Source organism: Podarcis filfolensis (assembly GCF_964270895.1).
Source record: "Podarcis filfolensis genome assembly, chromosome: 4".
Lineage (NCBI taxonomy): Eukaryota > Metazoa > Chordata > Lepidosauria > Squamata > Lacertidae > Podarcis > Podarcis filfolensis.
Window position 1 is genome coordinate 30,239,767 of NC_139607.1, and position 14,318 is coordinate 30,254,084.

Below are 14,318 nucleotides of genomic sequence, written 5' to 3' on the forward strand. Positions count from 1 at the left end.
ATTTTCTTATTTGCTGATATGTGGACTTGTACAATGGCAGCTAGCTCCCATTGGGACTGGTGGAGCAGAAGGGACGAAGGCCAACAGTAGGTAAAACCACAAGCCAATGACAGGCAATGCCAACAAATTCTGTTTGTCCCCATCCTCCCCTGCTAAGAAATGTCAACCCTGAGATTGAGGAGGAGGAAGCAGAGGATGTGGTCTGGATGCAAGGAAGAAGGAAGGCAGGTGGTCTTAAGGGAATGAAGGCTGAATTAGTGGGACAGTGTCCCATTTGCTCTAATGGACCAGCCGCAACTGAACTGGTAGGAGTGGGGAGGGAAAGTCTAGCCAGAGCAGGCTGGGAAGTGGTCTTTCCCTGCTTCCCTCTTACACAAACTTACCAAAAAGAGTTAGACTAATGGCACGAGATACATTCAATTGTCTTCCCAGATAGGTGTATGTCAGCTGGCATATATACACTCCTTTGTCTTTCTCCGTTGCATTTTTAATTGCAAGGAAATCCTCAAAATGGCTAAATCTTCCATCTTCAGATAATCCAGGAGTGCATGCCTGAAATATAAAAAGAGGCAAGAAAAATATTATTAAAAGCTGAAGGCAACAAACTTAGTTCATTTACAGAACCCAAACACAGACTGGCACAATAAAAAGCGGAGAAATGTAATCCACAGAATGTAGACTCACAAAGCTAAGGACAACTGTTGGGAGGGAACCGAGAGTTGCAAATAAGGATTTATCTCCATGCACAAAAGGTAGTATTAGCAAGGTATTATTATCATTCACGCCTGCTTCTTGGGAGAAAAGCAATGACAAACCTAGACAGCATCTTAAAAAACGGAGACATCACCTTGCCGACAAAGGTCCGTATAGTTAAAGCTATGGTTTTCCCAGTAGTGATGTATGGAAGTGAGAGCTGGACCATAAAGAAGGCTGATCGCCGAAGAATTGATGCTTTTGAATTATGGTGGTGGAGGAGACTCTTTAGAGTCCCATGGATTTCAAGAAGATCAAACCTCTCCATTCTTAAGGAAATCAGCCCTGAGTGCTCACTGGAAGGAAAGATCATGAAACTAAGGCTCCAATACTTTGGCCACCTCATGAGAAGAGAAGACTCCCTGGAAAAGACCCTGATGTTGGGAAAGACTGAGGGGTACAAGGAGAAAGGGACGACAGAGGACCAGATGGTTGGACAGTGTTCTCGAAGCTACAAACATGAGTCTGAACAAACTGTGGGAGGCAGTGGAAGACAGGAGTGCCTGGCATGCTCTGGTCCATGGGGTCACGAAGAGTCGGACACGACTAAATGACTAAACAACAACAACATTATCATTCATGGGGTGGGGGAGATTGGTTCAGAACCTTCCCAGGCTTCAGGTACCTAGTGGTTCAAATAACCAGAAACCTCAACAAACTATACCTCCACAATTACAAGTCCCTGTGGTGACAAATCAACAGAGACTTGAGGAAATGGAACAACACCAATTTCACCCTCTCAGACAAAATAGAGAAAAAACTGCTCTCATTTATTTTCTCACACAAAAAGCCAAGAATAAGCCCCAAATACCTGTACCTCCCCTCCTCTGAAGGAGCATGGGGAATCCCCAACATAGAAACATATTACATCACCAACCAAGTACACCACATAATCCTGTACAGTGGTACCTCATAAGACGAAATTAATTCGTTCTGCGAGTTTTTTCGTCTTGCGAATTTTTCGTCTTGTGAATTTTTCGTCTTGCGAAGCACGGATTCCCTGGGTATTAACAGTTTTAAGAAAAAGGAAACAAACTCGCAAGACGTTTTCGTCTTGCGAAGCAAGCCCATAGGGAAATTCGTCTTGCGAAGCAACTCAAAAAACGAAAAACTCTTTCGGCTTGCGAGTTTTTCATCTTACGAGGCATTCGTCTTGCGAGGTACCACTGTATATTCAAGAAGACGAGATGAAACAATGGGTCCACTTGGGAGAGAGACCATCGAAATCATCCCCACAGCAACATACCCATTTCTCCAAAACAAACTAAAGAAAATCCCCACAACACTGAACAGGTTCCCACAGTCCATGTTTAAAGCATAGAAGGGGAAAGTATGATCTCCGCAGGCAGCTGAATCGAGGCAGGTCGGGGCTGCTGATTCTTCTAGACCTGTCAGCACCCTTCGACATGGTCGATCACAAACTCCTGGACCACCGCCTTGCCGACGTGGGGATCCAGGGCACAGTCCTTCAATGGCTGCGCTCGTTTCTCTCTGGTCGGGGACAGAGGGCGGCGCTTGGGGGGGAATTGTCATTGCGCCACTCCTTGGTGTGTGGAGTGCCTCAGGGTGCGATACTCTCCCCAATGCTTTTTAACATCTTTATGCGCCCCCTCGCCCAGCTTTTCTGGAGTTTTGGGCTGGGTTGCCATCAGTATGCCGATGACACCCAACTCTATCTGTTGATGGATGGCCATCCTGACTCGGCCCCAGACACACTGATCAGATGTCTGGAAGCTGTGGCTGGATGGTTACGTGGGAGCCGGTTGAAGTTAAATCCTTCGAAGACAGAGGTCCTCTGGCTGGGATGGGACGATATGGGATTGAGGGGGCAACTCCCATCTCTTGCGGGGGTGCAATTAGTGCCAGCACCATCCGTTAAGAGATTGGGTGTAATCTTCGATACTTCCCTCTCTATGGAGGCGCAGATTACAGCTATAACAAAGGCGGCATTTTTTCATCTCCGCCAAGCTAAGCAGTTGGCTCCTTATCTCTCTCGCCCTGACCTAGCCACTGTGATCCATGCGACGGTCACCTCCAGACTGGATTATTGTAACTCGCTCTACGTGGGGCTGCCCTTGAGACTGACCCAGAAACTCCAGCAGGTGCAGAATGCTGCGGCGAAACTCCTTATGGGGTCTTCGTTGCGAGATCACATTCATCCGGTACTATACCAGCTGCACTGGCTCCCGGTGGAGTACAGGATCAGGTTTAAGGTGCTGGTTTTAACCTTTAAAGCCCTATACGGCCTAGGACCCTCGTACCTATGGGACCCCCTCTCCTGGTATGTCCCACAGAGGAACTTACGGTCTGCAAATAAAAACATCCTGAAGGTCCCAGGCCACAGAGAGGTTAGGCTGGCCTCAACTAGAGCCAGGGCTTTCTCGGCTGCGGCTCCAATCTGGTGGAACGCTCTGTCACAAGAGACTAGGGCCCTGCGGGACCTGACATCTTTCCGCAGGGCCTGCAAGACAGAGCTGTTCCACCAGGCCTTTGGTCAGGGCGCAGCCTGACTCCCTCCTCTGGCAATCTGCACAGAATTTTGCTTAACGGTTGCCATCAATTTGATTTTAATTAATTTTTATAATGAAATGTTTTTAGAATGTTGGATTATTTGCTTGTTGTTAGCCGCCCTAAGCCCGGCTTTGGCTGGGGAGGGCGGGATATAAATAATTTTATTATTATTATTATTATTATTATTATTATTATTATTATTATTATTATGTAGGCAAATTATCCCCATTCCCACTAACCCCCCTGGCCTATCGCCAACTATTGCAACATGCAGCACAAAACCCCCAGATAAAAACCTGGCAAGCCATATGCCTACACTGTCTAAAAGACTTCTACAAAAATGGCAAACCCATACCAACACAATAAATACAAGACAAACTAGGGGACACCCAAATACCTTGGCTAACACATCATCAACTACATGCCTTCTTAAACAATTCAGCAGTAAAATCAGCAGCCACAAGGCCCTTGACCTCCTTCGAAAAGCTTCTGACAGCAGAGGGACACGGTAAAGGGATGGTATCCACAATATACAAAATACTGCTCCAAAATCCCACAAACCCCCTTGACAGAATCAAAGAACAATGGGAGCAGGACATAGGCTCTGAAATTAACTCCATGTTAATGGAGAAATGTTAAAAGAAATAACATTATTTCTTTTTTTACAGCACAAATGGCTAGTGAAAAATGTTGACGTGCAGATGTTGACTGTCTTTATCTTTTTCACTGCTGTCTTCTTTTAATCTCTTTTACTATTAAAACCATTTAAAATAATTAAAATCACTGTTAACTGTTTTAATGGATCATTTTAGTATTTCTTGTGAACCACTTAGATGTTTTCATAATTTTTTTATTTTAAAAAAAGGTGGGAACAAACTATTCTTAGCATCTGATACTTAAAAGATTTCAAAAAAGTTTGTTCTCAAGTGTGTATGCACTGGATTACAGTTATCTCTCTCACACACAGTTTCTTAAGATGTCAGGGGGGTGGACATCCTTCCTTCCTTTTAGAGTAAAAATTGGAACAATTTACGTGTTCCCAGCTGCATCTGCTTAGCAGTTACTTTTGCTTGTCTTAGCATAGTTTGCTTTGTTCATATATTTATATTCATGTATGAGATGCTCCATGTATTTTTGTTCATATTTTAAAACTACTTGGGGGGGGAATAGGTGTCTTACTAGCTAAAAGCCACATGTACCATATTTTGAAGTTTGTATCAGAAAACAGTATGAATTGCTCATCTAGCAACAACCATGCCATCTCTCACCAGCAGAGGGAGAGAAGGGAAGCAAGACTATCCCACTGGCCCTACTGAGACAGCAGCAATGTTTGGCTCATCTTTTCCTTAAACCAGGTACGAGGAACCTTTGGCCCTCCAGATGTTGTTACACTACAAACTCACATCAACCCCAGCAAACATAAGCAATAGCCAGGGATGATGGGAGCAGCAATTCACCAACACCTAAGGGGTCAAAGCTTCCCCAACCCCTGTCTTAAACTATTCCTATTTCAGCTGGTTATTGTTGGAACTTGATGGCCTATATCTAGTGCTTTAGTTTGCTGCCTTCCTCCTCCTAGTTTTTGTGCTGTGTCTTTTAAATTGTAATGTTTCATGCAAGACCCACAGAAGGTTCTCCACAACCAAATATGGCCCACCACCTGAATGTGGTTCCCCACCTCTGATTTAGGAAAAAAAGATACCTCCAATAAGATAAAACATTCAAAAGGCTGTTATCGCACAGAAAGACACCAACCTTGGACCACTGAAGTGGAGTCCTTTCACTTTCAAAATTCTGGAGGTCGGGACACTTTAGCTTTCCAGTATTATGCAAATGTATTCTTTGTGGATAAACGTAATTTCTATTAAAGCATAAACCATCATCGTTCTTGAAAACACGGAGCTCCTTCCTATCTCTTGTTGAATTTCTGTTATGAAAAAAAGGGATATCAGTACATCTATTAATTATTAAGAGATACCCACAGGATACTGGCATTATATTAGCATTTAATGATTAGAAAAACATCATGAGAATAACCAGATCTGGGTGTACTTTTCAGAATAGTAAGATGTGGAATTGGATCACAATTCAGCAGACAAGAACCAACTCAAAATAATAATACTCTAGAAGTGTCTGGCTGTTTATTGTTAGTTTGTTGTTCCAGGAAGTAGAAGAAGAAAATAAATGAAGGACAGAATATAAAAATGTGTAAGGGATGGCTTAAGAGGCAACATTGTGGCCAGGAGGTTTGGTTTCATGGTGTTCATAAAATGCCAGAATTAGCTGGAATAACATGATGTAACAGTTCTAAAAAAATTACTGGGGGGAAACAAAAATGATCCTTTTGTTTATATTGGATTGTAGCCAGTGCTGCCATTTCACATGCACTACAGACCTCCACTTGTGCAACAGAGCTTCCCGTTGTGGACCATGCGGGGCAGAATTTGGGGTGCACAGAAAGAAGTCGCCCCACTGTGCACCACTTACAGAGATACTTACTTTTGCATCTTGCTCTTTTTTCCAAGAATTGTATTTTATAGCCTGAAAACTATAGGTTGTTAGGTTATTAGGCTGAGGTCATGTTCAGATGGCCAACTTCACAAATCATGGCTGAAGCCACATACAAACAAGATGGCTGCCTGCTAATCCCTTCTCTCATCCCTCTGCATCATGCATCTTTCTGCAGGGCCTGCAAGACGGAGCTGTTCTGCCAGGCCTTTGATTGAGGTTCAGTCTGATTCTTTTCTTTTTGTATAAGAAAAAGCATTAAAGAGGCCTCCTAGCCCACTCACAGGTCCTTTATAAGACCAGTAGTAACAGTTGGCCCTGGAGAATATTAACCACTCTTAATTTTACCCATGGACTCCCATCTGTCCAGATTTTAATTTCCTTTGAACTAATTTTACGATGTATTTTAATTAATTGATTGCCTGTTTTTATGTTCTTATGTTCTTTGTATACTGTGTTAGTTTTATGATGGTAGCTGCCCTGAGCCCGACTCCAGCCAGGGCGGGCAGGGTACAAAGAAAATTTTTTATTATTATTATTATTATTATTATTATTATTATTATTATTATTATTACCTTCTGAGCAAAGAGCATGGATTGCATTCAGCAACAGTTCCCTGTTATCTCCAAACGGTGTGCATCAAGCTTTAAAGAAATTACAGTGACAGGAGAGAAATAAAACTTACCTCCTGTATCAATTTTACTAAACACATAGGGGGGAAAATGTAGTTGACTCCAATGCATGTTTTATTTCAAAGAAGTCTCAGCAGGGTTTATACACAGCCTGCAGATTGCTTCTCACTTCAACATTACACAGCTGAAGCCCCCCAAAAATTGTTAAGACAAAATGGGCAAAATTCTAAATTTATGTTTCCCTATCGTTGCTGAACTCACTCAAGTCAGAACTATAGAACCTAACAGCTACTTTCAATTGAGAGAAAAAAACATGAACTTTGCAGAAACTTACTGAATGCGACACTCATAAAATCCGGAGTCTTCTATCATTGCAGGGCTAAACCAAAGCCTGTCTCCTCGTTGATGGATCCTGGAGTAGTTATCCGTAGTTATGGGTATATCACTACCGTTTATGTGCCAAGTCACAGAGTAATTGGATTGTTTGGAAGACAGCAGCGGACAGCAGATGACCCCAGGCTCCCCTGCACGCACATTGGTCGCTAAGCGTACACCTAATGAGTAAATTGCATATAATGTGTGACAAATGATGTACTTTGCTAGTGCAAACAGACACACTTGCAGTAAGCCTGAAAATTCACAACACAGCTCCCCATCATTCCACTGTGTGCCAACTCATTTGTGCCAACTTTGCCTTTCTTCCTTGCGCCTTGCAATTAGCAATGCTGCCCAAACTTACTATCTAGCTAGCACAAACTCGTCCAACTAGTAGTATGAACTTGTCCCATGAATGCTCAGATGCATTATGAAACTAACAGCACTTGCACGTCCCAAATCATTCTCCGGCTCCAATTGAATCTGAGGTGCTGCATTGTCAGGTTAACTGCATCTTCCCCTGTATTCCCCACCCCAAACCCAGGGTGGAAAACTGTCTCCTTCTATTTATCTGGCAACTGCTGCGGCTGGAAAATCTGACTGGAGGCTTTTGAGAAAGGCTCCCTTCCTCTAGCCTGGAACGTGGGAAGACTGCAAGCAACAGATAAGGCAGCCTTGCAAGGGCAGGATTGTTATTTGACCCTGTTTCATTCCCAAACAGCCAAATCCTAATCACGTCTACTCAGGAGCAAGGTTTACTCCAACGTAGGTAGGGTTAGGATTGCAGGCACAGAGAATGCCACAGGGCCCTAATGTGGAATTGGGGGGGGGCGTGTGGAGAAGTCAAGTTTACTGAGCCAAGAGAGGGGGCGCATATATGAGTATCTGCAAATCACAGCTTGTGCGACGCAGCTTTCAGAATTTTAGAAGTGCAAGCATAACACTATGCAATACACGTCTGATACATTCTTAATGCAAAACTGGCAAGATTTAATTGAGAATGCAATTCAGCTTCTTAACAGAAACACAAAGAAGAGCCCAGGAAGCCAATTCCGCACCCCATTCGTTATCAAACAAAATATAATCGCTGGTGATGTAAAATACGGCAATTTAATGTAATCTTGAGTGTTGGCGCATCTGCTGCTTCTTTAAGAGTTTTGAGATGAGAGGAATTTTGCTTGAGATTTTCTAGAAGGGTTCATGAGAAGTTCACCTCTGAATATTGCATTCATTGAGCAAAGCATGAGGCACTACAGTATCAGAGTATATACAGGCAACAGCCAGTATGACGGTATATATAAAACATAAAATTAAAAGGTTTTTTGAAGAATAAATGGGTTAAGAACAGCTCTTCCCATTTTTGTTGGGGAAAGTGCTGCATTTTGAGAAACTGCAACCCCAGTTGACTCATGGCGGGCGGAGGGAGGGAGAGAAAACTGTGATGGATGTTCATCACTTGACTATAGGTTAACTAGTGATGAATATACACACAAGTGAAGCACTACAGACCACAGACACAGCCTTCATATTCCCTCATATGCACTGGTTTTCACCTGCGCTTTTCAAGTTTGTGCATTCTCAGAGTAATTAAGCAAGCAGGCAGAAATAAAGTAAGAGCTATGCACCTGCAAAATAACGAAAACAAACCAGCCCCTCATGGAAGCGGCACTTATATTTGTGTAACTTTGTGGAGAAACTAGATGGGAGTATGATTACATCCACCGTGGTGTAGGTAGCTAAAGCAAGCAAGCAAGCAAACAAATAAGAAACATAAATTTGACTTACAAATACTGGACGAAGAATAAGCCAGACAGATCCAGCATAAGAGCTGCAACGCAGATACCATCTTCTGCTGGCAAAGGAAAGGAAAGATATTCAGGGCTGCAATAGCTTTCTAAAATTCTCTGCTACAGTCAAAATGTTCACAATATGTATAAAGGGGAAGGATGACATATCCGATGCTAAGGACTATTGCATTTAGAAGAAAGTCAAATAAACCTGAAGTTCACAAAAATAACTAGCACAGCCACACTTACCTACCAGCCATCAGTGGTGTAAAAAAAAAACACATTTCGTAAAGAGCCCTGTTTGATCACCTGGTTAATGAAATGAATTTGGTTTCATATCCTGGACCCTTTGTGTGTCCTTAGGCCAGTTACCATCTCTCAGTCTAATTTACATCAGAGGCTTGAAAGGATTTTTAAAAAGTGATACTCCCCACCATGCAAATGGCTATTTGAAAGTTCATGTCAAGCTTGGCTTCTGCCATACCAATCTATATGCATTCACAAATTGAGAGATATCGATAATTTCCAGGCTGCATGAACAGCTCAACTATTGCCACAATCATTTTCAGCAAGAAAACAGACTATTGAAACCCCTTTTACAGAAACACGGGAAATTTCTTAGCTCTTTGCTGAGTGGTTTGGGTACACAGGAACCTGACCACATACTCTACAGCAGTTTTCCCAAGCTGGTGACCAGATGCACTGAGATACAAACTCACATCAGTCCCAGTCGGCACAGCCAAAGACCAGGGCTGGTGTGAGTTGTGATCCAACACATCTGGAGGGCACCAGGTTGAAAAACACTACCTTGTAAGAATTACTGCCATGAACAACATTCCACAGCTGATCATGACACTTCCCTGCATTAGCTCCTACCCAATATTCCACATTCAGAAGAGTTGCAAATGTGCTGCATGGGAGATTTCACGTCTTTGCTTTTTCTGGGGGAAAGTAGTGATCACTGCTAAACATGCTGTATATACTTTGGGCAGTTTGGCCTTCACGATCCCATGCCCTCCAACATTTCTCTGATGTAAACTGATACATCCCCGCCAACATTTCTCCAATGAAAATAGGGACATCCAGTGCTATTTTTCTAGAAAAAGTGGTGCTGGAACTCACCATGAACAACCCCCTTGTTCTCTTAGAATGGCCATGGCGCCCACCTGAGAAGTGCCAGAACTCAGTTCTGGTGAGTTCTGGCTAAAAAAGACCTGGGGATGTCCTATACCCTCCAACATTTCTCCGATGAAAATAGGAGCATCCTAAGGAAAAGTGGGACATTACGGGATCAAATCAGAAACCAGGATGGATTCCTGGAAAATAGGGGTACTTGGAAGATCTGTTCTCTGTGGAAGTGGATAATAAGAATAAATTCTGCTAGCATTGTTTTCTTGTTGGCCAGAATCAACAAAATTAGATTTCCTGTCAAGTTTCATTCTATACCATGAGTAGGCAAACAAAGGCCCGGGGGGCGGATCCGGCCCAATCGCCTTCTAAATCCGGCCCGTGGACAGTCCAGAAATCAGCATGTTTTTACAAAAGTAGAATGTGTCCTTTTATTTAAAATGCATCTCTGGGTTATTTGTGGGGCATAGGAATTCGTTCATATTTTTTTTTCCGAAATATAGTCCGGGCCCCCACAAGGTCTGAGCGACAGTGGACCTGCCCCCTGCTGAAAATGTTTGCTGACCCCTGTTCTACACAGCTGATATTGAGAGGTCCTTCATTCTTGGAGATACTTCGGATCTGGTACAAGACAAAGATGCAGCCAAACTAGCGAGGAACAGTAACTACAGTGCTATCAAGTCAACTTAAATGGAAGTGGGAAGCCACCAACAAGGTTCAACAGAGTCACGTTTAATTTCAAGAGAGGAAAATTCCTCCAAATGGTGAAGATGCATTATAAGGAAGTCGAAAGGGAAAGTATTGAGGAGTCTTGGAAGTTATTTAAAACCACAACAACAGAAGCTCATCTGGAGTGCACACCATGGATTAAGAAAGAAGCCCAACAGGATGTGTGGTTAGTAATGCACGTCAATAGAGCTGCAAAAGCCAAGACCCTTTTCTTTAAAAAGTGCAAGTCTCATCTAAATAAAAAGGACAAAAAAAGAGGAAATAAGCTCTCCTAAAACAAACACAAGTTACCAGTGAGGCACGTGAGAAGATATTTGAGCATATTGTTAGGGGCACGGGGGTGGGGTGGGGATACAAATTTCTTCAAAATCACAAGCACTGAGCGAGCCTGGGAGTGTCAGACCATTAGAAAAACAACTTCAAAAAAGACTTTGGAGAGAAACAGAATATTTGTGTCTGATTTCTCTGCAAAGGATGTTGGATAAAAATAAGATTAAAATTCTAGGGCTAAACACCACATTAAAAGCCAACCCTCGGTCTGGATAGCATCAGGAGTTCGTAAATAACATAAAAATGTGAAACAGTTGGTCATCTAATGCTAAAAATGTAAAATGTCTTTAAACTCAAAATCCTCATGGGAGGGTTGGAAGGCAACCAATGTGGCACCAGTTTTTAAGAGAGGCATGACAAAATTATAAGACTTGCAGTCTAATTTCTTTCCTAATAAAAAAATGGCAGAAAGCAGAATTAAAGTTATAATCGGTCAGCCTTGGATAACGAGGTTTTGCTTACTGTGCTGTGTTACTGGGATGTTAGGTGATTGTAAGCCACCTGAAATCAGTGTAGTAGTATTTAGTTGTAAATAAATGAAACGTACAAATGCCCATCACAAGTGGCCTGATGTCCACGTTCCCTAACACTTAGTACAAAATATCAAGTGAAAAGCCACTGTTAGTATTCTGTCCTCAGCCTGCTCATGGTTAACTCCACTCAGCCTTCCTTTTGCAAAAAGGTAGTATGTTTTTCAAAGCAGGTATTCAACAGGGGCTGAAAAGTTGCCACTTTTGCTTCAGCTTACACACACACACACACACACACACACACACACACACAAACACCCCAGGAGTGCCACCTTGGCCCTGCGACCGTGGGTGCCCGGGGTCATGGGTGCCATGCAGCATGCATGGCCCTTGCATCCAGATTTGTGGGTGCCCGGCCCCTTCATGGGGAATTTTGTGGGTGCTCAGGCACCCAGGGCCCCAGGGAGTTGGCACCCATGAAACACACACAGTGCTCTTCCAAATGTAGCTCTACAGTGTGTGTGTGTGTGTGTGTGTGTGATTCTGACACAACAATTTCAAACATGATTTTTTATATTAAAAAAAAAAGTTCTGGAATTCTGGAATTCTCACATTTACTCCGCATCCACTGTGTTCCAACTGCTGGTTTGGGAAGCAGCTAACAGGGCATGTTAGCTACAATCCATATCTGTGCTGTATTGATCGCTGACTTTCAGAACAGCGCTCTTGGGTTAATAATTTGGAAGCACCAAATCCTTTCCCCCAAATTAACAAATGTGTATGTACAGAATGTGCAGTACTGCATCAAGATTGCAGCCACCAGGCTCAGCTCCCTTCCACACACATTGCCTAAACCTTGCCCAGCTTATCTACAATGGTTGACTATCACATGTAAGTGGCACCTCTGCACACAGAATCCAGCGTGCCCAGGCTGAATAATACAGCCACATTACCTGGCACAGAGTCATGTGAGGACCTAACCCATCCTAAGTTGACATTCCTCCTTACATCCAACACGTGCAGACAAACCAGAGCCCAGGCTGGATAGACACAATACAACTGCAAACTTTACAAAGGAGTTACAAGAAATTATAGCCTTGCACTTAGCCTTGGACCTTAATTTAGCTATTTGTGTTGTTTATTCTGTCTGCAGTTGATTTATTAATGCCTGGAAAGAGATAGCCAGCATTCCATAACACACACGCAGTGCTCTATGCTAAATAAGCCAGAAGCAGACATTCTCCTTTTAGAAAGGTGATGCTTAAAAGCAAACTAGGACCCACCCCATACACAGTTTCAATTACTCTTATTAAAATGAATATCACTATCAAGTGAGTCACTAGTTTGTTTTTAATTTTTAAGCCTTTATTAACATTATTAGCAGTCACTTGCGACATAAAAGTGAAGAGCAATAAACCACTGAAAACTTAGAGCTTGCACTTCAATTCTGGATAACTGAATCTTAGAATTGGAAGTAAGAACATTCATTACAGGAATACAACTCACAATAGACCCCCATACTACTTTCATCTTTCACCTTTTTACCCTGGCCTTTGTCACTCCAAATATATATCCTGATTGCCAATTGTTTTAACAGATTTTTAAAAACAAATACTGTTGTAACCTGGAACCTTATGGTTAAGGACAAATGAGAAATCCAATAAAAATCATTCTGCTAATCATTGATTTAGCAACTAGAACTTCAGAATGCCCAACACACAATGTTGGCCACATTCACAATCTATGCAGGCCACATTCAAGAGAAAGGCAAGCCATAGTTCAACTGGTTCCCCTCCAGATGTAGGAGTGGTCAAAAGCAAGGCAAGAGTAAGTTAACAGGGAAAGTTCACTCAGCACCTCATAGTTACCATCACCCAGAAAATATGCAGCAAAGTCAACAATGTCCCATTTACACATTGCACCAAAATAGCAAACAAGGACTTTAACTCTGAGAGAGACACGAAGGAACAAAAGAAGCCAAGGCTCACTGGATTTATATAACTAAAAACACTTAACACCGGGACCAGAGGGAATGTAATGGCATGCTTGGATTTTCAATCACTTATGAACTTTAAATGTATTGCCAATGCATCACCCATGAATCACTTAATAGTTCCGAGCAAAGACTTAACATGCTAGCCACCAAGGATGAGAATCACTTGGTTCTTGTTTGGGGAAGGGTGGATTTAAATTGCCCACACCTACCAAGTTGTCATACTCAGAACAGACCCACTGAAATCAATGAATTTAGGTTAAGTTGTGAAATGCATCAGATGTGCTAAACTTTTGGCCCTCCAGATGTTGCTGAGGTACAACTCCCAACATCCCAGGCCATTGGCCATTCTTGCCGGCACTGATGGGAGCTGTGATTCAGTAAAATCTGGAAGGCAATTAGTTTCCAGCACATGACTTAGAAGGATACAACCCAATGAGTGGTATTCAAGTGATTTTAACTTGGAGTAGACCCATGGAAATTAATGGACCTTGGTCATGTTCATTAATTTCAATGAGTCCACTCTGAGTTGGTTGAATACCAACCTATGTTTTTAATTCTATGTGAAGCTGCCTCCCTCTCCAAATTACTGGACCAAACCTATGGAGTCAGCTGCATTTGGAATAGGTATGGTATGGACAGAAATAAGTTACACATCATATACCAAATACTGCCATTTCCAAAGACAGGCCTTGCATTGGGGGAGATCAGTTAGCATTCATAAGTCTAGGAGAATCAAATATGCCATTTGGAGATGGGTTGTTGCCAACGGAGTGGAATTAAAAAAACTGAGATTTTTGGTGCTTTCCCTCTCTCTGAAAATCATAGGGATTAGCAGCTTGTTAAAAGCGATCCCTTGATTCTGTAGAAGGTGCTCCTTTGAAAAGGAGGTATCTTGCCTGTTGTCCTTTTGCCCACTTTAGTAAAAAGTCTGGAAAATCCTCAAAGGGGTGAAAACCAGAGTTTGCTCGTGGTAGAGAACTCGAGAGGATATTAACAGGTCCCAGTCGGAAACCAGATTAGGTTTCTAACCTGTTTGGATCCTGCGTGTTTCTAAATCCACTCAGGTCAACTTCATAAAGGGCCTCTGAAGCCCATTTCG

The 14,318-nt window shown here is 42.5% G+C and overlaps 1 protein-coding gene across 1 annotated transcript in view; it reads right to left on the bottom strand.

Annotated features, from left to right (window-relative positions):
- Positions 1-14,318, bottom strand: part of LOC310761818 (uncharacterized protein) — a 67,085-nt gene that overhangs the window by 39,299 nt on the left and 13,468 nt on the right. The window contains exons 2-5 of the mRNA XM_083612017.1: positions 8,565-8,631; positions 6,739-6,958; positions 5,020-5,191; positions 384-552 (exon numbers count right to left, since the gene is read on the bottom strand). Of these exons, the coding sequence (XP_083468143.1) occupies positions 384-552; positions 5,020-5,191; positions 6,739-6,958; positions 8,565-8,631 (628 nt within the window). The remainder of the gene's footprint in view (positions 1-383; positions 553-5,019; positions 5,192-6,738; positions 6,959-8,564; positions 8,632-14,318) is intronic.